Source organism: Pinus tabuliformis, chromosome 1_1 (assembly GCF_031772625.1).
Source record: "Pinus tabuliformis cultivar Carrire ecotype Pingquan chromosome 1_1, CPIR1, whole genome shotgun sequence".
NCBI lineage: Eukaryota > Viridiplantae > Streptophyta > Pinopsida > Pinales > Pinaceae > Pinus > Pinus tabuliformis.
The window spans coordinates 530,946,905-530,972,950 of record NC_142297.1 but is presented as its reverse complement, the minus strand read 5'-3'; the positions used below and the strand labels follow the sequence as shown (position 1 = coordinate 530,972,950).

Genomic DNA, 26,046 nt, shown 5'->3' with positions numbered 1-26,046 from the left:
CTTAAATATGATGTGATGGATGGTGGCTGATATCCATAAAGTGCCATAAATGGGGTCATTTTTGTTGCTGTATGGAAGGAAGTGTTATACCACCATTCAGCCAGAGGCAACCATTTGACCCATTGTGTCTGTTTATCAGATACAAAGCAGCGAAGATATCCTTCCAAACATTTGTTTACTATCTCAGTTTGCCCATCAGATTGAGGATGATAAGATGAGCTATGAGCTAATTGAGTACCAAGACAAGAAAATAATTCTGTCCAAAAATTTCCAGTGAAAATGGGATCTCTGTCACTTACAATAATCTTTGGGTTTCCATGTAGCTTTTGAAATGTTTCCATAAATGCAGTAGAAACTGTACTGGCTTTAAATGGATGTGATAATGCACAAAAGTGTGCATACTTGGTAAGTCTGTCAACTACCACCATGATGACACTCTTTCCCTCAGACCTAGGTAAACCTGTGATAAAATCCATTGAAACCTCCTCCCAACGTTGGCTTGGAATGGATAAAGGTTGTAATAGACTCGGTGTCTTAATTGTTTCAACTTTATTTTGTTGGCAAACCAAACATTCCGCCACAAACTTTTGAATATCTGATTTAAGTCCATCCAAAAAAAAATCCTTCTTAACCCTGTGGTAAGTTTTTAAAAATCCTGAGTGCCCTCCTAAGGGAGAAGTGTGCAATTCCATAAGAATCTTTTGTTTTAGCTGGGAATTCTTACAGAGGTATAAGCGAACTTTGTACCATAACGAATCATTTTGCCAGCTAAATGTATCCGATGTACTGGAATCCTGTTGTAACTTTCGAATAAGTGCCCAAACTTCTTCGTCATTCTTCCATTCCTCCCTTGCTTCGTTTATCCAATCTGGTTGGATAATAGAAATGACGCACAACAATGCTTCCACATCCTCATCCTTTCTTGAGAGTGCATCTGCCACCACATTTTGCTTCCCTTTTTTGTAGATGATTTCAAAGTCATAACCCAACATCTTTGTGACCCACTTTTGTTGCTCTTCAGAGGATAATCTTTGTTCTAAAAATTATTTAAGGCTATCATGATTCGTTTTTACCTTGAAGTGTCTTCCCATTAGGTAGGGCCGCCATTTCTTAAGTGCATGGAGTATTGCCAACATTTCCTTCTCATAAATAGCTTTGTGTAAAAACTTTCCCTTGATTGGACGACTTTCAAAAGCAATGGGTCTTTCATCTTGCATTAAAACAGCACCAATTCCATTTCCTGAAGCATCACATTCCACAATAAAGGTTTTTGTGAAGTCCGGTGTAGCTAAGACCGGTGCTTGGCACATTGCCTCTTTAAGATGTTCGAAGGCCTTTGTTGCTTCTGGAGTCCATGAAAATGCATCTTTCTTCAATAATGTTGTTAGAGGTACTGCTATTCTCCCATAATTCTTAACAAACTTGCGATAATACCCTGTCAACCCGAGAAATCCTCGCAGATGCTTTATGGATGTGGGGATTTTCCATTCCTTAATGGCTTTAATTTTGCTAGGGTCTACCTTAACTCCTTCATGAGATACAATATGACCCAAATATTCCACCTCTTGTACTCCAAAGAAACATTTGGATCTTTTTGCATATAATTGTTTCTCCTCCAATAGTTGTAACAACCTATCAACATGTTCAACATGATCCTTCCAAGACTTGCTGTAGATTAGTATATCATCAAAAAATACTAACACAAATTTTCTAAGGAATGGTTTGAAAATTGAATTCATCAAACCTTGAAATGTTGAAGGTGCATTGGTAAGGCCAAAAGGCATGACCAAAAATTCATAATGACCCTCATGAGTTCTAAATGCTGTTTTCTGAATGTCTTTAGTCTTCATTCTGATTTGATGATATCCTGAACGAAGATCCAACTTGGTGAAGTAAATTGATCCATGCAATTCATCCAGTAATTCATCAATGACAGGAATGGGAAACTTATCTTTAATAGTGAGCTTGTTGAGCTCCCTATAATCCGGACACATGCGCCATGATCCATCCTTCTTGTGCACCAATACTACTGGAGCAGAGAAAGAACTTTGACTCGGTTGAATTATACCAGCCTCTAGCATTTCTGCAACCATATGTTCAATTTCACTCTTTTGGGCATAGGGATATCTGTATGGCCTAATGTTTGGAGGAACACTTCCTGGAATCAGATGAATAGCATGATCATGATCACGCATAGGTGGGAGACCTTTGGGAGTCTCAAATACCTTGGAATGATTGTCCAAGACTTTTTGGAGATCTGGAGAAATAGATGATTCCAATGTGGAAACATCTAGCGAACATAATTGTGCAATTACACCTCTTTGTTCCTTTTTTAGAAGCTTTGTCATACCATTAGAGCTGATTATCTTTCTCGGTTTTCCTACAATACCCCTTAATTCAACTTCCTTTCCTTCCACAGAAAATTTCATGAAAAGTTCTTGAAAATTAAAAGCTATTGTACCCAAGGATTGTAGCCATTGGACTCCTAGTACAACATTAGCACCTCCCATTGGAATGGAAAGCATTGGGCTAGTCAATACATATTCTCCCATGGATAGCTTGATATTATGGCACTTTCCAGAGCAATTTATTGTTCCTCCATTTGCAACCATCACTTGACACTCTGGTGCTGGATATAAGAAGCAATTCAATTCTTTTGCTACCTTACAATGAATAAAATTGTGGGTACTTCCTGAATCAATCAACACTATTACCTTTTTCTTCTTGATTTGTCCTTCTATCTTGATGGTTTGAGGAGTGGTAATTCCTGCCAATGCATTACAAGATATGGTCGGATTCATTTCTTCTTTATCTAGGCTTTGTTCTTGGAGTATATCCTCTTCTTTTGACCTTTCTTGCTCCTTTTTTTCTTCCTCTTCACAATCTATGTAGAATAATTTCTTCTCAGCACACTTATGACCTTTAGTGTATTTGCTATCACAACTGTAACAAAGCCCTTTTGCTCTTTTTTCTTCCAATTGTTGTGGTGTCAACCTTATAGGTTGTGGAAGACTAGGGGCAACAACACTTCCGTCTTTATAGTTGTGAGTGGTATGCTTCCTGGTTACCATAATTTTGCTTTCCATTTTTCTTGCTAACTTGAATGCCTTCTCTAATGAATCATGTTCCCAAAGGCGAACATCATGTTGGATATTATCCTTTAAAGACCCTATGAACACATCAATCCTATGCTCCTCTGGAATATCTTTTACCCTTATGTTCAATTTTTGGAACTCCTCAATGTGCTCCATTATTGAACCCTTTTGTTTGAGACTTATCAATTGGCTAAAAAAAGTGTTGCTTTTTGTATCCTCATAATGTGCTATCAATTCTTCTGTAAAAATTGCCCAAGTGATAAATTGTTTACGAGAGAAAAGTCATTGATACCATACAAACTGATTTGGTTTCAAATATAAAGTTGCAATATGTACCTTTTGTGTGTTTTGCACATTATTGAGATCGAAAAATTGCTCCATCTGTAATATCCATGTTGCGGGATCCTTGCCATCAAACTTCCTCATATCGATTTTTGGAATATGGTGGGTGTTTGATCCCACATTAGAGTCTATGATATCATGATTAACATTTCTTTTGTTCGCATCATGAGTTTCCTTTACTACCTTTTCACCATTAGTAAGTATTTCTTGTAGAAAATTTGTCAAATCTGTCTTCAAATCTGCCATGCCTGTCTTCAAATTTGTGTTCAAATCTATCTTCAAATTGTCCATCTTAGCTTCCATGCCATTCATCTTAGCTTCCACGCCATTTATCTTAGCTTCTGTTAACTTTTGTGAGAGTGACATTTGTTGCACTTGTTCTTGTAATTTTGATATATCATGTAGCATTTCTTCCTCTTCTTCATGAGTCATGCTAGAGCTTTCAGGTTCCTTACTAGGTGTTTGCATTTTCTTTCCTCAGGGCACCAGTTACCAATAATAATGCTCTACTATGCCCTTTGAATTCCTTCAAAATAATTTTTCAAACCAAGCTTAAGCAAGAATTTAAAAGAATCTACACACCTTTTTTCACTTTGTAGGAGCTCGATATTGCCTCTGATGTATCTCTGTACATTCAAATCATCCAGTTCTGAAATTGTGATCTGCAGTAGCCCTCTGTGTCCTCTTTCCAATGCCACCAGTCTGATCCAAATTGGATTCTCCAAGGAAGAGTTATGCGAAATCTCCCACAGTGACCTGATTATAGACTAGTTCAGTAGAGCGAACTTGTACGACGTGCCACGAGTCACTGTTTCGACCTTTGGCTCTGAAAAATATATACAAGAAACTACAGTTCGTCCTCTTTCTATACCTTCTTACGAAATTTCAATCCGATGCTCAGAGAGAAAGTTATGACGATTTTTCCCAGGTCACTTGTTTGGAATGTAATTCAGGGGTCTGCAAAAAGACCAACTTCCTCGGATCATATCTCCGCAAATATAGCGCGAAAAGCTTTGAAATTCGGACTCGAGCTTCAGCGCAATGTCTTCTCAATTGAGTTTTTTTTTAGCTTCTGAAACATCGCAGAAAAAAGTTATAGCAAAAATTCCACGATGACCTGTTTGGAGTAGTGAACCCTAGAATCCAAAGCTCTGATACCAAATGTTATGAAACCAACTTCAAGAAAGATAGAAAAGATAGATCAACGCCTTAGAATTCAGTCTCTTCGAGGGGGCAACCTCCTTTACATTACATAAATAAAAAATTCTTGGATGATACAAATGACAAATCCTCCTTTCTATATATAGGAATCTAAGGAGTCACAATATAACCCAACTGACCTAACAATAATAATAAAAAGCCACAAAAATAACAATAGAGGGATTCGATGGGGCATAGTAATAACAATATGGGGACAATAGGGGCACAAAAATATTAATAAGGGATGCAACTACAATAGTAATGCGGTAATCACTAGTATTATAAGGACCCAACAGAATGCAATACATACTTATCCATAGAAATCTTCAAATCTTTATAAACTTGCACCTTCTCATTATTAACCTGTGCGTGCTCCAGCGAAAGCGTGGTGGGCCCATAACCCACAGGTCCTAGGATCGAACCTGGTTCTGATACCAATTGTAATAGATTTGACCTGCAAATATATGAAAATAAAAATATGCTCATAAATAACAAGATTTAAATATAGAAATTCTTCTCTTTATTAATCAAAACTCTTAAGGTAGGGTAACACCATACAATCACTCTTTAAGGAAGGAGAACACTCCACAAGCCACATGCTTGCCAATACAATAATCCTTGACCTCTCTCAATGGGGAGTCTCTAGCTTCTATATAAGGCTTCATACATATTATACCATACCAATTGTAATAGATCTGACCTGCAAATATATGAAAATAGAAATATGCTCATAAATAACAAGATTTGAATATAGAAATGCTTCTCTTTATTAATCAAAACTCTTAAGGTAGGGTAACACCATACAATCACTCTTTAAGGAAGGAGAACACTCCACAAGCCACATGCTTGCCAATACAATAATCCTTGACCTCTCTCAATGGGGAGTCTCTAGCTTCTATATAAGGCTTCATACATACAATACCATGGGTCATTACCATGGTTCTCTCAATACCATATATCTAATACAATGGGCTTATCACGTTATTACTAACTACTTGTGGTCCCTTACATGATGCGGGTTAACCACTTTATTTATTAACTATGGCCCATTTATTTATTATCCTCGCATCTCATTATTACCTTGGGTACCTCCCTCTGTACCCCATAATATCCCATAATATCCCCCCTAGGTATACTACAAAAAATCAACACACTCCTTAAGAATGGTGCATGCCTTCTCAAGTCAAAATATACTTCAACAAGCTTCTTCTTTAACGCAATGACCTCAAGGAAGTGCAACCATTCTCCATCAAAGGGGCAAAAACATGCTAGCATAACCAAAAATTATGTGTATTATAATGGTAAAACTCCTCCAATTAGTGCTGCAAATGAAGGCTCAAGGTTATGCCTTGGGTCAAGGCACCTCGATGATGCATGCCAATGATTTCTTAAGTCAGAATTTGGTCATAAAACCCTCATCTAGCCTAGTGATGCCAAAAATAATTCAATTAATCCTTACTCCATCTCACATGTTGTTCAAGATGCTTCAACCAAGCTATGTCCACATCATCCATACAAACATTCCAAGTCATCCAAAGTACCTAAAACCTCTGCCACATGTGTTATAGGTGCAAATTGGCCCCGAGAATGTGAGAAATCAGCTCATAAAGTGATAACTAAAGGAATGATAAAGGATCTTCCACGTTGCATGCATAGGAGGTGTCCAAGTTTCCACTAACAACCCCAAACCTACTTCGAGAGGTGTGACCAATGCTTCGATATACATAAAGTGCCTCGAACAATGTGAACTACCTTAGGAAATGTGAAAGCTCCCAAAAATCAGAATGTAGGTAGCCTATCAAGGGAGGCTGCCCTCTTTTGTCCAAAAATATTATATTGGTGTCATTTTATTGTGTGTGTGCTCTATGTTCTTAGTTGCAGTTTATTTTCTGCAGAGTAATTTTATTGTGAAGAAATTGTAGTGTGATTTATTTGTTATTTATCGTAACAAATAAATTGTATAATTAATCAGTTAGAAGAATAAATTTCTAGTTGTTGTATTTCAAGGAAATTTTCACATGGTAATAGAGCATGTTTGAAGATAGATCAGAAGCTTAGGGGCGAAGGACAAATTTTACAGCTTCAGAGGGAGTTTCTGAGAAAAAGTTCTCTGATTTGTGCTAAGGCCAACCAGAAGTACGAATTGCATAGGCATGAGTTTGATTTTCAGTTGCAGCGATAAAAATGTTGAAAAGTGTGCAACAAGAAATGCTTGTTGAGATTGCAACAAGATGATGGAGCTTAGTGAAAAGAGTCGCCTTCACTAAGTGGGCCCGCAGGCAAATTATGGCGCAAGTTCTATTTTTGATCCCAGCAGGGATAATCACAGTATGGGTGATCACAGTATGGGTGATCACAGTATGAGTGATCAAAGTCTATTTTTAGACTGGCTGTCAAAAATAGAAAAGTCAAATATTATTGTCTCATAATAATATTTGGACTCTAAACTTGAGCTTATTCTCTTGGAGCACTTCAGGATGAGCTACGAATGTGGTACATGCAGATCCCAGAAGGAAATATGTGGTTACCTATGGGATGACTAATATTTTGCATGCAGGACTTCAGTTAGAAGTCAAGTGAGTTGAGTTTAGTGGACTGGAGGTGCAGTTGATGGAGTTGTGTTCAGTTTAACTTTGTTAAACTAGTTGTATTTAGTCTAATTGATCAATAGACTAGAGATGAGTTGGGTGAATTAGTTATTAATTAATTCACAAGTTATTAACTCATAATGCAACTATAGAATACATCAGTTAACTCGGTTGCATGTCAGCGCATGTTCAGTTCAACAGGGACAGGTGTTAGAGGATCAGATTGCTATCAGTTGTGATTATAGATGTGCATGATGATTTGCACAATCAGAGGGATTGAGTATGCCAATGAATTGGCCAATACCAAGAATTTTAGCCTGTGCTCACGTCCAACACAGTGTGAGTGATTATTTGCAGGTCAGATACGAGTTTGGTAAACCATTCTCATCAATTCTTGAGCAGGTATTGTGCAGTGGAGGCAGGCAAAGCAGCGGAGGAGATTTGGAGATCAGATCTGAGCTATATTTTGTGTAACAGGTGGCGCTGGTACTGGATTGCTTGTGATAAGCATTGTACTTTGTAATGTTACATGATTCAATCAATATAATATACAGATAGTTGGGGTTTTTAGCGAGATGCTTTCCCCGGGATACATACTGTGTTAATGAGTTTGATTGATGCTTCTATGTGCGCCTGTGAATGTTTCTGCTTCTGTAAATTGATGATCAACGTAGAGGAGCTTATGTATTGTGTATGTATTCCGCAATAGTACATGATCAGGATAATCTCCATTGAATATGTGTCATATTATTCAAAATTTCTACATGGTATCAGAGCTGCTTGATTTGTAGAAGAGATTTTTACAGGATATCAAGCGAGGATTGATCATCAGATCTATTATTCAGAAAGTGTTTACATTTTATTTCTTCAGACAGAGTCTGTGATCAGGTCAGGTAGCCTTTGGATTCATCCTTCTTTTGGAAGGTGAGATATCCGGTGAATGCCCAGGCAGTTAATCTCTGTACAAGAAATACTTTGTTCTCACGAATTCTAGATCAGAAGCGGTTGAGTTTTGAGCTGGTGGAATTTGAATTTAATTCCAAAGCAAGAGATAAAACTCAGAAACATTAAGTGTGAGAATGGAGACAGTATGCCCCAGTATCTCACGAAGTTCACCCAATGCCGGGATGAGCTGGGAAGTGTGGGGGTGACTGTCGGATGAGGATGGTGAGTCTAGCACTCCTTGACCTTCCTAAGAGTTGGCATAGCTACCAGGACTCGGTGAATGGAAGGGAGAAACTGCCAGGATGGGAGAGACTTTGGTCGGATCTTGTGCAGGAGGAGATTAGACGGAGCACCAGAGACGGTTCTTCATCCATGCAGGATGAAGAGAACTGTGCCTTAGCGAGTAAGGTGAAGAAGGGGAAGGAGAAGGGTTCTCTTTCCAAATCCAGTTCTGCCAGTGGTGGGAAGAAGGTTGAAAAATCGAAAGTGCGATGCTTTCGTTGTCATGAGGAGCGTTCACGGGTCAAGAACCTGTATGCTCTTGAGGTTCAAGATGCATGCAAAGCCTTGAGCAGCGAGGCAATTGATGGAGACTTGGTGGTTGAGAGGGCAGGTATGTTACCTTTCAACATGCAGAGCCAGAAGAAGTCTCAGACGATTGTGGAGGAGCCACGATTGGTGCAACAGCTTCAGGAGGTTGTGGAGCAGCCGCAACAAGGGAAGCTGAGAGGAGATCGAGTAGAGACATATACTCATGCAGAGACCTCCAATAGGGGGAAACTTCGAGCCAGGTGGGCTGAGGGATCGCATGCAGCCATACCTCCAGGTAGGAGGTGGGGTGATGTGGATTGATCGTCCCAAGGAGGAGGGGCAGGATCCTTGAGGTACCCAACCTCTTGGATGAGACCTTGCTACGGGAGCCCCAGATGTGTAGTAGCAGGAACTGATTGATTGGGTAGAGACAGATGCGGATGGAGCGGCAGAGAGAGCGACAGTGCAGGGAATCCCAGGACAGTGCATAGCTAGCAGGCTGCAGCAATGCGAGAGGCACAAGTGTTTTGCACAGTGCTAGGTGGCACATAGAGGTGTGCAATGGTGCGAGATGCATGGAGATGTTGCAGTAGCGCAGATGTCAGAGAGGGAGCATTTGTCAGCAGCAGGTAGAGCTTCAGCATCAGAGGATGTTTCTAGCCCAACAGGGAGGTCAGTTGGGAGGTGCAGTGCGGATGCAATGCTGGGAGATAGAACCAGCAGCAGCACGGATGCAGTCAGAGATCAAAGTGACAGAGGCTAGAGCAGTCAGATACTGAAGAGCACAGAGATGCAGTATCTTCAGTCGACAGAGGCAATAGCAGTCAGAGACTTTGATGACAGAGCAAGTGGACCAGCCAAATGTGTTGCATGGAGAACATTCCAGAGTTACAGGATCGGGTTTGAGAGGAAGCCTTTCTTGTTGAGAGGGAGTGTTGAAAAGTGTGCAACAAGAAATGCTTGTTGAGATTGCAACAAGATGATGGAGTTTAGTGAAAAGAGTCGCCTTCACTAAGTGGGCCCGCAGGCAAATTATGGCGCAAGTTCTATTTTTGCTCCCAGCAGGGATGATCACAGTATGGGTGATCACAGTATGAGTGATCACAGTATGAGTGATCAAAGTCTATTTTTAGACTGGCTGTCAAAAATAGAAAAGTCAAATATTATTGTCTCGTAATAATATTTGGATTATAAACTTGATCTTATTCTCTTGGAGCACTTCAGGATGAGCTACGGATGTGGTACATGCAGATCCCAGAAGGAAATACGTGGTTACCTATGGGATGACTAATATTTTGCATGCAGGACTTCAGTTAGAAGTCAAGTGAGTTGAGTTTAGTGGACTGGAGGTGCAGTTGATGGAGTTGTGTTCAGTTTAACTTTGTTAAACTAGTTCTATTTAGTCTAACTGATCAATAGACTAGAGATGAGTTGGGTGAATTAGTTATTAATTAATTCACAAGTTATTAACTCATAATGCAACTATAGAATACATCAGTTAACTCAGTTGCATGTCAGTGCATGTTCAGTTCAGAAGGGACAGGTGTTAGAGGATCAGATTGCTATCAGTTGTGACTATAGCTGTGCATGATGATTTTCACAATCAGAGGGATTGAGTATGCCAATGAATTGGCCAATACCAAGAATTTTAGCCTGTGATCACGTCCAACACAGTGTGAGTGATTATTTGCAGGTCAAATACGAGTTTGGTAAACCATTCTCATCAATTCTTGAGCAGGTATTGTGCAGTGGAGGCAGGCAAAGCAGCGGAGGAGATTTGGAGATCAGACCTGAGTTGTATTGTGTGTAACAGGTGGAGCTGGTACTGGATTGCTTGTGATAAGCATTGTAATTTGTAATGTTACATGATTCAATCAATATAATATACAGATAGTTGGGGTTTTTAGCGAGATGCTTTCCTCGGGATACATATTGTGTTAATGAGTTTGATCGATGCTTCTATGTGCGCCTGTGAATGTTTCTGCTTCTGTAAATTGATGATCAACGTAGAGGAGCTTATGTATTGTGTATGTATTCAGCAATAGTACATGATCAGGATAATCTCCATTGAATATGTGTCATATTATTCAAAATTTCTACAAAAAAAATTCGGTCATCCTTAGAAGCAGAGATTTGCGGATAGTAGATTTACCGGGAAGCAGTTCCAGTGAGCAGATCCAGGTGTAGTGATTTTGTAGCAGTTTTTGTAGTAGCAGATCAATGTCGGGTGGAAGAGAAAACCACACACAAAGGAATTTCCAGAATTTATTAGAGGGTTTCCAGATCCAGTTTTGAGGAGGATATCATGATTTGCAGTTGTAGTAGGTCGTAATAGTTTTACCAATCAGCTAGATTCCAAAGAAGGACATCTGGAAGGTTGAGCGAGTTACCCAGTTGAGGTAGCAGGCAGAGTGAACATGGGAGAAGGGATATCCAGAGGAAATTAGTAACAGATCTGAGCATTCTTGGAGGGAGTGCTAGTAACAGAGAGAGGCCGAGCAGGAAAGGGAGGATATTCCTGTTTATTTCCGAGTTTGATTTTTCGCAGAAATGCTCGTAGCATGCCTCCGAGATTAGGATAGTCTTGAAGGATCCTCTAATTATGGTGTCTGGATAGCCAAAATGACTTTCCTTCTAGATGAGTATGGTCTAAAGACGTATACAAAGAATGTTGTAGCCATACCTATAGATCATCAACGACTAGGAAACTACAACATGGAGATGGCCAAGGTGAAGAGGATGATCCTCGATGGAGTTCAGGATCATATAGTTCCACATTTATCTGGAAAGAACACTGCCAAAGAGATGTGGGATGTTGTTGCAAAGCTTTTCCGGGATCCTTGTGAGCATCGAAAGATGTTTTTAAGGAAGTTGAGGACTACCAGAATGAAAAAAGGTGAGGGAGTGACTCCTTATCTTGCCAGAATTCAGAATTTCGGAGATGAGCTTTCAATAGTTGGAGAGACACCTCTTGATGATGATCTAGTGCATACAATTCTCAATGGTTTCACCAAGCAGTGGGCAACATTTGTTCAGGGTATAACTAGACGAGATCAACTACGTGGATGGGATTGATTGTGGAGTGATTTCTCTCAAGAAAAGATGAGGCTTTCTCTTGTCGAGAGTAATAGCAACAACAACAGTAGTAAAGGACTGAAGAGTGTTAAAGTTGAGGAGAATTTAGCCCTTGCATCTAAAGGGAAAGCGAGAAAAGGTCCTAGTCAAGGACAAGGCTCATAGGGAGGAGAAAAGAAGAAGAAATATTTGTCGAAGATCAAATGCTTTAGGTGTGGTGAGTTTTCTCACTACGATACCCACTGTCCCAAGAAGGAGGATAAGAAGGGGGAGCAACATACAACAACTTTAGCATACATAGATGATTTGTCCACTAGATTGGAGAACGAATTCACCTTGTATGTATCTATACCTCCACAAGAGAGGTGGGGAGACCTTGAACTATAGTCCCTTGAGTTGCAGATATTTAGGCAGGATCCAAGGAGGATAACATCAGACATGTGTTTTCTCATGGATCAGTACCCTTGCTATAGGGGCCCACAGTTTTTCTGTTGCAGTTGGATCGTATTATGCAGCAAACACAGTCAGTTATAGAGACAGTTTCAGAGCTAGTAGCAGTGATTTATTGAGGGGCACAAACAATTACTTAGTAGACAAAGCAAAGCTAGTTGCAATCAGAGACTCAGTGGATAATAAGAAAGTCAGTTGTTGGGATTTCGTTTTTAGTTGCAGTAGGTGCAACAACAACAACATGAGATTAGTTGCAGTGTAGAGCACAATTGGTAGCAGTGCAACGAGGCATGGTGCAGATGTCAACAACAACACAGATGCTGGATGGTTCAGCTACATTGTTGGTAGATGAATCAGAGTATGCGCATTAGCTTGATGAACAGTTATAGATGTCAGACATCAGTAGCGTGAGGGAAGATGTTATGGGAGAAGGTTTCTACATTGATCGCATTGTTCCCATGAAACATAGGTATCTTTGCCAGGCCAAAATTTGGAAGATCATGAGGATATCCCTGCACATTTGCAAAGATGCAAGGAGCGAAAAGATCCATGATGGGTTAATTAACGGGATCAAGGAAGAGTAAGTGGATATCAGGGAGGGCTTCTTGTCCGAGAAAGATGAGCTTTCTACTAGAAGTAACCCACCTTAGATGAACTTTGAAAGCCTTTTCAGGATCAAGAGAAGGTTTAATTAGGGTACCAAGATACCCTCTAGTATAGGCCCTTGTTAATGGATGAATAAGTGGAGTCGCCACCCAAACAGGAAATTAACCCAAAATGTCCAAGTGTGGATAGAAACCAAAGGACGTTGTTATGATGAAGATGAGAAGATGATGGTTGAGAAGAAAGAGGTCAATGACACCAACGCCAAAAATGTTGTTGCCCAAACTATACAAGAAAGATGTGACCACGATCAGGGCAGGGGCTATCACTCTGGTTCCTGTCCTTTCCATTATAGTTGTCTCCCAAGAATAGGATATGGGGGGTTGTCCCTATGAGATGTGAAGATGAAATACCTGTTGACAACTGATAAGTCCAGGAGACACAACTGAATGACATAGCAACTTGGTTAATTTAGCAAACTTAATGATTTGATTGGATTACTTTGAAAGACCAATGCATTAAATGGAGTTAAATACTTGCTTTGCGTGAATTATTGATTTAGGTGGATCAATGCAAATGCTTATTTTCAAAAGGCTTCAAATGTGTCGGCACATAGTACCATGTTGAAGTGCTCGACGATACGCACCCAACGCTGTGAACGACACGTCAAATGGACATCGTATGCGAATTCTATGGTCGGTGGAAGTTTGTTTAGTTCTTGCAAAAAGAAGGGCCACATGGAGCTACCTGGGAGCGCCACATGACCCCATGATTCAACACTGATTGGGCACACAGTAGACAGCATGACCCAATCCGCAGCCGGCACGTGGCAGTTCGAATTGATGCCAAGTGGCCCAAGGAATTCGAAAAAAGGATGCAACAAACTCCATGAGAATCAAACCTGTATCCTCAAATCCAGCAAGGATCTCAACAAATCCGGCTAACCAACATATCCAGCGGGCAGTTCGTGACAGGATGGTGGATTTGGTTGTATTATTAGCTATATATTTGAGTGGAGTTGAATGGGGGCGGAGCCTGCCATAACTGGCGACTCCGCCACCCCCACTGCTAAATATGGCACACAAATGGAGCGGATAAGGTTTCAAACCTTATAATATAAAAGGTTATATATCCAAATTGCAACAAATCTCCAAACGTGTTGTAGATTGGGGTCAAGGGGAGTCGAACCTTCGACCTCCCCTCCCCCGCTGTGTTATTTAACCAATTGCGCGAGAGCGTGTTCATGTAGAAAGAAAGGAACTTAAATTATTTTGAAGTTGCAGGAACCAGGAACACTAGCCAAAGTTAGCAAACTTCCGCTACAGTTAGCAGAATTGCTCCAGATTGGTGGATTTTCTTCGAGTTTGGCAGTGTTGCAGGTGGAGAATGACTTTTGGGGGGTCCAGAGGTCACTTGGTCCAAATATATTCGAGTTTATACTCAAATTTCATGATTTTTCGTGTTGATTTCGATTCTGCGGTCCTTTTCTACATCTGAACCTTTGATTTTGAGGTCATTTCTGTAAGTGCACATTTGAAGCCTTATAAGAGTGGTTTGCTGATTGAGAAGCAGCCCAGAGAGGTAGCCAGGGAGGTTCTAGTGAACTCCGTAATCAAATACTGTGTTATTTGTTTGTGTTTGCTCATATTTGGCTTTATGTTCTTTTATTTATGTTAATTCACAATCTTATCGATCCGTTGCACACATTAACATAAATGGAATTTTTAACATGTTTGTAAGACCTTTTTGACATTTAGATCAAGTTTTGGTATCAGAGCTAATGGTTTGATAAGGCTTGACAGTGTTGAATGATTACAAGGCTGAAATTGAAGCAAGGAGAAGGAGAACTCGTTTCGCCAAAGTCATAAATTGGAAGATTATTTCGCAAGAAAAATATGACTGAAGAAGGATCGTTGGGATCAGAAGCTCAATTCGTGGACTCGTTCATGGCAATCAAATCTTATGTTTGAGGAGATGTACAACGATTTAAAAAAACGAAAAGGTGGGGAAACATCAGGAAATCTAGATGTGGGAGCAGTAACAAAGCCTACGTCTCCACCTTCTCGTCCATCATCATCTTCTTCCTCTAATAAATCTTCTTCATCCTCTGCTAAAAAATCTTCATCTAAAAAGAAAAAAAGAAATTTTATTCTGTAATTAAGCTTGATGTAAAATTTGATTTGCCAATTTATGATGGTGAATTAAATGTTGAAAAATTAGACAATTGGACCAGACAAGTTGAAATCCACTGAAGGATATAGAAGATAGTGAAGGGCCGATGGGAGATCCAATTGGCAAGTTTAAGACTTGGAGGAACTACACTCATGTGGTGGGAAGGCAAAACTCAAACTGACCTTCAAAGACATGGTAAGATCATTTCATCATGGAGTGAATTTGTTTCTGCTTTAAGGAAGCAATTTTATCCTTTGGCCTATGTTCAACAAGCTATGATGAGTTGGCAAACTTTACGCCAACTTAAAGGTCAAAATGTTCAAAGCTATACACAAGAATTTAGAAAGCATGCATTAATGTCAGGGATAGCATTAGACTCTCCTGAAACTTTGTTGAAATACATTGGAGGTCTACATAGTTATTCATGACATATTATTTTGATGTTAAATACTACTAGCTTAGATGATGTTTCAGTACAAGCCACTCACATAGAAGCTAGAGGAAAGAATAGGGTATTTGTACCTTCATCTGAATCTGCAGAAAGTAAAGATGAAGGGAAAGGAAAGCAAAAGTGGGAAGCGAAAAAGACAACGGTAGTTAAAAAGGAAAAAGTGACTTGCACACATTGCCAGAAAGAGGGTCACGATGAAAGTCACTATTGGAAGCTTCATCCGGCGCTGAAACCAAAGAAATTCAATAAGGAACAAAAGAATGTTGCATCGACATTCAAAGACTTGGGATCAGATTCGGGAGATGAAATGAAGGTGATAAGCACAGACATTAAAGGTAAAAATCCCATTGCTAGTACTAGTTCTTCTAAAGTTCATAATGAGGCAAATGATGAAAGGAAAAGAAGTGAGCTCTTTCATATCAGAGTAATTGCTGAACATAACAAAATTGATACTTTGTTTGATAGTGGGTCACAAGTCAATTTGATTTCCGAAACTATTGTTAAAAAGTTGGGCATTGTAGCTACTTCTTATCCAAAACCATATCCATTAGGATGGGTTTGTGACAAAACGAGACTTCAAGTATCTAAACAATGTAAACTTCGTTTTTCCATAGGCTCACAATACATGGATGAGGTAGAATTAGATATAGTCCCACTTGATATATGTGGAATTGTACTTGGTAGTCCATTTTTGTATGATAGAAAGGCTATTTTCTATCGAGAAGAAAACAAATATCAGTTAACTAAAGACAGAGCAAATTATACCATCAGAGCACATAAGTTCGAGAATAATTTTTCACTCATCAACTTAGGACAAATGAAGAGAATAATAAATTCTAGCAAATAGTTTATGCTTACGGTTGTAAAAACAAAGACATTAGAGATTCCAATGCCTTTGAAGGATGTCAGCCCGAATTGAAAGAAGATCTTGTGAAAGTTATTTCTGATTACAATGATTTGTTTCAAGAACCTAAAGGTCTTCCCCCTAAGCAACAAATTGAACATGAAATTCAGTTGCAACAGGATGTTTCTCTACCTAACATTGGAATGTATAGGTTATCAGCATTAGAGAATGAATAAATAAAGAAGCACGTTCAAGAACTGCTTGATCAAGTTATGTGTTATGAAACCAGCTCACAAAAAGATAGAAACGATAGATCAACGCCTTAAGAATTCAGCCTCTTCGAGGGGGCAACCTCCTTTACATTACACAAATGAATGATTCTTTGATGATACAAATTAAAATACCTCCTTTCTATATATAGGAGTCTAAGGGGTCATAATATAATCAGAGCCGACATAACAATAATAATTTAAGGGAATAATAATAACAATAGTGGGCTTCTATGGGGCACAATATAACAATATGGGCACTACATGGGTACATAAATATAATAAGGGGGTTGTACTAATAACAATAAGGGGTTACACTAGTAGTATAGGGGTCTAACATGCCCCTTTCCTTCAAAAAGTGTTGTCCTCAACGCTTGAGTAGTTCTTGATGCTTTTGTATAAATTTTTTGTCCTCCCATGTGGAATCTTCAGCGGGTAATTTCTTCCACTTGATGAGGTACTCTGAAATTGATTGATTTTGTAGCTGTCGGGTTCTTGTTTTTGTGACTGCTTTAGGTTCCAATATGATTTTTCCTTCCTCTTCAATTTCTGGCAATATTGTTTGAATTGGGATCTTTTGCAACTTTTGAATAAGTGGCCATACTTCTTCATCATCCTTCGATTCATCCCTTGCTTCGTTTATCCAATCTGGTTGGATAATAGAAATAGCACAAAACAATGCTTCCACATCCTCATCCTTCCTTGAGAGCATCTGCAACAAAATTTTGCTCCCATTTTCTATAGATGATGTCAAAGTCATAACCCAACATATTTGTGACACATTTTTTATGTTCTTCTAAAGAAAATAGTTGTTCTAAAAAGTATTTAAGACTATCATGATCCATTTTTACCTTGAATTGTCTTCCCATTCGGTAAGGTCGCCATCTCTTAAGTGCATGTAGTATTGCCAACATTTCCTTCTCATAAATAGCTTGCTTGATATGTAGCAGTAAAATCACCCAATCACCTATATCAAAACATTTTTCACTACGATGTTGATCTACCTGTTGTTTCATTTGATTTTACACCAAAGTGGCATTATCCTTTAAAAGTTGGAGAACTTGTTGTTGATGCTCGATGTGATCTTTCACTGCTTGAACCTTTTTCTTCTTGATATGTCCTTCTATCTTTAGAGTTTGAGGAGTGGTAATTTCTTCCAATCCTTTACAAGATATGGTCGGACTCATTTCTTGATGCTCGATGTGATCTTTCACTTCTTGAACATTTTTCTTCTTGATATGTCCTTCTATCTTGATAGTTTGAGGAGTGGTAATTCTGACCAATGAATTACAAGATATGGTTGGATTCATTTCTTCTTTCTCAATGTGATCTTTCACTTCTTGCGCCTTTTCCTTCTTGATATGTCCTTCTATCTTGAGATTTTGAGGAGTGGTAATTCTTGCCAATGCTTTATAAGATATGGTTTGATTCATTTCTTCTTTCTCTGGGGTTGGGTCCTGGCATATATCCTCTTCTTTTCATGTTTCTTGATCCTTTTCTTCCCCCTCTTCATACTCTGTAAAATAATTTCTTCTCAGCACACTTATGACCTTTAGTGCATTTGTTATCGCAATTGTAACAAAGCCGTTTTTCTCTTTTTTCTTCCAATTGTTGTGGTGTAACCCTTGTAGGCCGTGGAAGGCTAGAAGAAACAACACTTCCATCTTTATAGTTGTGAGGAGTATATTTCCTTGTTGCCATAATTTTACTTTCCACTATGTAACAAAGCCCTTCTACTCTTTCCAATTGTTGTGGTGTTGCTCTAAATAAGGTGTTTCTCTTTGTATCCTCATAATGTGCTATCATTTTCTCCGTGAAAATTGACCACGTAACAAGTTGTTTATGAGAACAAAGCCCTTTATAACATAAAAATTGATCCGGTTCTAAATATGAAGATGCAATACATACCTTCTGTAACAGTGGTACACCATGTAGATCAAAATATTTCTCCATCTAAAGTATCCACTTTACCGGATCCTTGCCATCAAACTTCCTCATATTGTTTTTTCTTGATTTTAGGAGCTCGATCTTGAAATGACTGTAACTCTGTACTTTCGGATATTTAAGTTCTGAAATTGCGACTTGCAGTAGCCCTCTGCGTCCTCTTTCCAATGCCACCAGTGTGATCCAAATTGGATTCTCTAAGTAAGAGTTATGCAAAATTTCCCACAGTGACCTGATTATAGACTAATTTAGTAAAGCGAACTTATACAACTTGCCACGTGTCACTATTTCAACCTTTGGCTCTGAAAAATATACACAAGAAACTACAGTCCATCCTCTTTTTGTACCTTCTTACGAAATTTCAATTTGATGATCAGAGAGAAAGTTATGACGATTTTCCCCAGGTCACCTGTTTGGAATGTAATTCAGGAGTCTGCAAAAAGATCAAATTCTTCAGATCATATCTCCGCAAATATAGCGTGAAAAGTTCTGAAATTCGGACCTGAGGTTCAATGCGATTTCATCTCAAATGGGTTTTTTTTTTCACTTCTGAAATGTCGCAAAAAAAAGTTATAGTGAAAATGCCATGATGACCTATTAGGAGCAGCGAAACCCTAGAATCCAGAGCTCTGATACCAAATGTTATGAAACCAGCTCACAAAAAGATAAAAAAGATAGGTCAACGCCTTAGAATTCAGCCTCTTCAAGGGGGCAATCTCCTTTACATTACATAAATGAATGCCTATTTGATGATACAAATGAAAATACCTCCTTTCTATATATAAGAGTCTAAGGGGTCATAATATAATCAGAGTCGACATAACAATAATAATTTAAAGGCATAATAATAACAATAGTGGGCTTCTATGGGGCACAATAGTAACAATATGGGCACTACATGGGTACATAAATATAATAAGGGGGTTGTACTAATAACAATAAGGAGTTACACTAGTGGTATAGGGGCCTAGCAATATAATTCATCCAAGCACTTCTCCGTGTGGTTCACCTATCGTTTTGGTTCGAAAGGACAGTTCATGGAGGATGTGTGTTGACTTTAGGGCCTTCAACAAGATCACAATAAAGAACCATTATCCGCTTCCACGTATTGATGACTTGTTAGATCAATTGAAGGGTGCTGTGTATTTTACTATGTTGGATTTGCGTAGTGGATATCATCAGATCAGAGTTGCTGAACAAGATATTTGGAAGACAACGTTCAAGACCAAGCAGGGACTCTTTGAGTGGATGGTCATGCCCTTTGGCTTGAAAAATGTACCAACTACATTTATGCGCATCATGAATGATGTATTTATACCATTCATAGATATTTTTGTAATAGTTTACTTAGATGATATTCTTGTGTTTAGTAGGACTTTAAATGATCATGTAAAGCATGTAAAGTAGGTATTAGATGTCCTAAGAAAAGAACAATTATATATAAAACTGTCCAAATGTGAATTTGGCAGAACTTCATTAGTTTACTTAGGATATGTTGTAGGGAATGGTGAGTTAAAGATCGACCCTTCAAAGGTTGAGCCTATTGTAAATTGGCCACGCCCAAGAACTGCTACAAAAGTTAGGAGCTTTTTAGGTGCAACACAATATTGGAGAAAATTTGTTTCAAACTTCTCCCTTATTGCAGTCCTGTTGCATGCTTTAACAGGTATTAAGCAAGAGTTTCAGTGGGGAGGCAAACGATAGGAAGCCTTCGATACACTGAAAGAAAAGATAAGCACTGCACAGTGTTGGCATTGCCAGAGTTGCAACAGTCGTTTGAGAAAGAGACAGATGCAAGTAACTATGCCATGGGAGCTATGTTGCTCCAACACAAAAGACCTATATGCTTTCATTCCGAAACTTTTACTTCAGCAATAGCTAAGTATCCTACATACGATAAAGAATTATATGCACTAGTTCAAAGCGTAAAGAAGTGGAAACATTATCTACTTGGTAAAGAAACAATAATTCACACAGATCATCAACCACTTCAATATTTGCATTCACAAACTAAGTTGCAACAATCAAGGCATTATCGTTGGATGGGTTTTCTACAACAATTTCACTTAGTAGTTAGATATAAGAAAGGCGTACATAATAAAGTTGTTGATTTATTATCAAGGCCAATCATTAATGCATCAACAGTTCTTAAGCATAATGTAGTATCACATGAAGTATATATTGAAAAATATGCTAAGGATGATGAATTTAAGGAAATTTATGCAACTTTAACAAATGGCAAGAAAAGTGTAGCATTTGATTATCATCTCCATGACAAACTTTTATATCATCTTGGAAAGTTATGCACTCCAATGAATGAAAGAGTAAATGTCATAATTGCAAGGCATTTTGGCGTCAGCGAAATAGTTGCACATCTTCAAAGTTTTTGTTACTGGCTAAGAATGATTTATACTGTATCAAAATATGTAAAGGGGTGTTTTATGTGTGCTATTAGAAAACCTAGTAACAGAAAGTTTGGATTGTATACTCCATTGCCTATTCCATCTTGTCCATGGGAAAGCATTTCAATGGACTTTGTAGGAGGATTACCTTTGTCTAGGAAAAATCATGACTATTTGTATGTAGTAGTGGGTAGGTTCAGTGAAATGTGTATTTTAATACAATGTACTAAACAGGGCACAACTGAACAGACATCTAAGTTGTTCTTTGAAAATGTATGGATTCATTTTGGAATGCCCACATCAATTGTATCTGATCGAGAAACCAGATTTGTTGGTCAGTTTTGGTCAAGTTTGTGGGAATTCATGGACACAAAATTGAAGAAGAGCACAACATTTCATCCACAGACAGATGGATAGATAGAGGTAGTCAACATGACAATGGTTCATTTGCTTCAAGGATACAACAACAAGCATCCAAAACTTTGGGATGAACATCTACCTTACATACGACATACATACAATCAAGCAAAACACTCTTCTACTTAGCGATCTCCTTTGGAGACTTGTTTTGGGTATTTACCTAAGTCTCCTTTGGAATTTATTTTTGGCAAAGATGTTGTAACAAATGGACGAAGTGAGAAGGACAAAGTTAGTTGCTTCATCGAACATATTTAGTTGATACAGCAAGCAGTTCAAGAACAGCTCAAGTAGAGTCAGGCACGGTACAAAGCAAGACACGACCAACACAGGGTGGATCATAAATTCAAGGTGGGTGATCAAGTTTCGTTACACATCAACAAGGAAAGACTTCAAGGTGAAGGTAAAAAGTTAAAACCAATCAGATATGGTCCTTTCAAAAGGACAAGATTGGTAATAAAACTTTTCGTTTAGAGTTGCCACCATACATGCAAATTTATTCCGTCGTAAATGTGGAAAATTTGCATCTTTTTGAGCCTTCTATGATTGATGATCAAGAAGAACGAAGTCAAGTACCGTCCATAGAAGATTTCGCTCCAGAATGCATGAATGAACTTTAGGAGGATGTAATTTTGGACAAAAGGGTCAAAACTTCAAAAGCGGAGATGTGGAATACCTGCATATCGGACTCAAAGGCACCAATCCCTACAAGGCTCAATGGATAGAAATAGGGAGGGTGAAGGAATTATATCCTCACTTGTTTTCAAAATAAAACCAACTTTTGGTGGTCCAAAAGCTTTTGAATGGGAAGGAGTGATCCAGGTGGATCAATGCAAATGCTATTTTCAAAAGGCTTCAAATGCATTGGCACATAGTACCATGTTGAAGTGCTCGACGATACGCACCCAATGCTGCAAACGACACGTCAAATGGACATCTTATGTGAATTCTATGCTCAGTTGAAGTTTGTCCAGTTTTTGCAAAAAGGACTACATGGTGCCACATGACCACATGATTCAGCATTGACTGGGTGCATAGTAGATAGCACGACCCAATCCGGAGCCGCCACGTGGCAGTTTAGATTGAGGCCAAGTGGCCCAAGGAATTCGAAGCACGACCCAATCCGGAGCCGCCACGTGGCAGTTTAGATTGAGGCCAAGTGGCCCAAGGAATTCGAAAAAAAGTAGATAGCACGACCCAATCCGGAGCCACCACGTGGCAGTTTAGATTGAGGCCAAGTGGCCCAAGGAATTCAAAAAAAGGTTGGAAGAGACTCCATGAGAATCGAACCCGTAACCTTAAATCGGACAAGGACCTAAAAAAATCCAGCTAACCAACATACCTAGTGTGCATTTCGAGACAAGATAACGGATTTAGTTTTATTTATTGGCTATATTTGAGCGGAGTTAAATGGGGGCGGAGCCTGCCATAACTGGCGACTTGGCCACCCCCACCTCTAAATATGGCACACAAATGGAGTGGATAAGGTTTCAAACCTTATAATATAAAACATTATATATCCAAATCGGAACAAAACTCTGGCAAGGACCTCAACAAATTCGGCTAACCAACATATCCGACGGGCAGTTCGTGACAGGATAACGGATTTGGTTGTATTTATTGGATATATATTTGAGCAGAGTTAAAAGGGGGTGAAGCCCGCCATAACTGGAAACTCCGACTCCGGCAAGGACCTCAACAAATTCGGCTAACCAACATATCCGACATGCAGTTCGTGACAAGATAGCGGATTTGGTTGTATTTATTGGCTATATATTTGAGCAGAGTTAAATGGGGGCGGAGCCCGCCATAACTGGAAACTCCGCCACCACCACCTCTAAATATGGCACACAAATGGAGCAGATATGGTTTCAAACCTTATAATATTAAACATTATATATCGAAATCGCAACAAATCTCCAAACGCGCAGTGGATCAGGGTCAAGGGGGAGTCGAACCTCTAACATCCCCTCCCTCACTGTGCTATTTAACCAATGTGCCAGATCGCCTTCATGTAGAGAGAAAGGAACTTAAATTATTTTGAAGTTGCAGGAACTAGGAGCGCCAGCCATAGTTAGTGAACCTCCGCTACAGTTAGCAGCATTTCTCCAGATTGGCAGATTTTCTCCAAATTTGGCAGAGTTGTAGGGGGAGAATGTCTTTTGGGGGTCCAGAGGTCACTTGGTCCAAATATAGTCGAGTTTATACTCAAATTTTACGATTTTTCGTGCTGATTTCGATTTTGCAGTCCTTTTCTGCATTTTAACCTTTTATTTTTAGGTCATTGCTATAAGTGCACATTTGAAGCCTAATAGGAGTGGTTTGCTGATTGAGAAGCGGACCGGAGAGGTAGCCAGGGAGGTTCTGGTGAACTCCATAATCAAATACTGTGTTATTTATTTGTGTTTGCTCAGATTTGGCTTTATGTTCTTTTATTTATGTTAATTCGTAATCTTATCGATTTGTTGCACACATCCACATAAATGGAATTTTTAACGTCTCTGTAAGACCTTTTTCACATTTAGATCAATTATTTACCAAGCCACCAAATGAATAGTCATTGCTTTAGGATGCTTCACTGCCCTATATGAAATGAAACACCTAAAACTAAGTGAAATGCAAGATCTTGGTGTATTTTAAATTAGATGCCTAACTAGGTGAATCCTTCCTTTCAACTATTTTGAAAGTAGTTTTTAGTGTAGGTTGTAAGAGAGAAACCCATGGGAAAATAGCCAAGGTTATATTAATGTTACCTCCCTTGTAGTTCTAACCACCTGATGCCTTCGATACTGCAGACACTGTGGCTTTAACGACTACAAGGTCACTATGTTATGTGAAAATTGCTACCCTTAAGGAACCCCTACTACAACAAAATTGAATTTACTTCTCCTGCTTGATTTTAATATACATTATCAAGTTATTTTCTGAAAAATATTGAAGTAAATTATTTCTATAGCCTACTCCAATTTGATTTGATTACATAAGAAACTGAGGAAATAACAAGATACATAGGACACCGTTATTTTTGGACAAAATAGTCCCCGAAAAAACCCAATGCAGGGAAACTGGTGTAGCCGCTCTGAGGGTTTTATATTATTAAGTAGTGGTTCTTAATACAATGATGGTTTCCCTCTCGAAAATCCAGTGACAAAGAAAAATATAATGGTGGAAAACTGAGTGAGATTACCTCAATCCACCCCGACAATTTCTGGACGATTTGACAATAGAATTGGATAACCTTGACTATCTCTGCATTGGCCCTGCGTCAACCTTTCAAGCTCTGCATCAGTTCTACACTGTCTCTTCTGCCTCCTGAAACTTCTGCATCAACCTCTCCAGGATGTTCTAGCAGTGCCCTGACAGTTTTCAGCTTTCTGGGTGAGGGCAACCTCACCTCTGCGCTGGCCCTTATGGCTCTACGTCAAGACTATGTGGGCCCAGACTAACCCAATGTTAGTCCCTCTAGATGCTACACTGCCTCCACTAGTGGCTCTCTGCCTCTCTGCCCAGTATTCCCAAACTATCCCTGCCCCTCTGCTGGAGAATGATCACCTAGTTCGAATTTCTCAGCTTCCTAGCCCTAGAAATCATACTCTAGATCAATTCATTTTCTCTGTGTGTGTTTTTGAATGAACCCCATGCCTCCTTATATTTTTCCCGTTGGGACTTCAACGGTCGAGATTAAGTCTCTAATCAATGACTAAGATTAAAATTTGACTTGATCCTGTTTGTAGAACATTTTCACCCATATTTTGATTAATACCCATTAATACTTTAGTTTTCCTAAGTTTAGACTTAGGAACCTGTTGGTATCATCTTAAGACCCTTTTTCCTTCCCAGTTTCACATCATTTATCCATACATTTTCATCATCTATCCCTCAAAATCCTTGAATATTGATTATTGATTGCTCTATAGTTATTAAATTGCATAAGAATTAATTTAGGGGTTTTATGTTCCAGAATTAGAGGTTTTTGATGACTTGACTACAGGAAGTACCCACAACCTGTAATGAGTTTACCGTTTGACATGTGGCGCAGCGGATGAGCGAGAACGAAAAGCATGGGCGAAAAGTGGAATGTCCAAGGATGGACAAACACCTATCTTCCATCCAAATCGAGCCTCCTATGCATGCGGTCAACTTCAGTCAAAGCAGGGTACTCTGGCGCATAAAGGCAGCAACAACATTGTTCTATTTTCATTTTGATTTTTGTTCTTTTTGAAACTTATGGTATGGAAACATTTTGCAAAAAGCTATGTAAAAACGCGGCAACAGCACTATGTACATTCACTGCATCGATGACATGGCTGTATGTACGCATGTGTAAATACAGTAGTTCAATGTTTTTGAAGGTTAATTAATCAGTTGTTGAAACATTCGCTCAGAACAGAGTTTAGTTAATACACAGAACCGGTTACAGTCCCAACGTGTGTTCACTCTTTTGCATTGGTTGATTGCTGAACGGTGGTAGTCAGTATACCCTTAGGCGCGGACGGGCCCTGCGTCCTTTGTTTGGTATACTGCTCTTCGTTTTGTTTACATTTCATTTCAGTTTATACATATATGTTTGCACAGCGTTGTATTAGTTTCAATCTATATGCTTACACAGCGTTGTATTGGTTTCGATTTATGTATCACAGGTTGCATCATAGTTTCGATTTATATAACTGTTGATTCACATAGCATATACGCTGCAGTCATATGAGCTTTCGATTCCT

General features: G+C 39.0%; 1 protein-coding gene across 1 annotated transcript in view; it reads left to right on the top strand.

Moving 5' to 3' along the window:
• The window catches only part of LOC149214120 (uncharacterized), an 86,081-nt gene extending 60,485 nt beyond the window's left edge, over positions 1 to 25,596 (top strand). The window contains exon 5 of the mRNA XM_089392191.1: positions 25,368 to 25,596. Within this exon, the coding sequence (XP_089248317.1) occupies positions 25,368 to 25,534 (167 nt within the window). The 3' untranslated portion in view covers positions 25,535 to 25,596. The remainder of the gene's footprint in view (positions 1 to 25,367) is intronic.
• Positions 25,597 to 26,046: the final 450 nt, after the last annotated feature.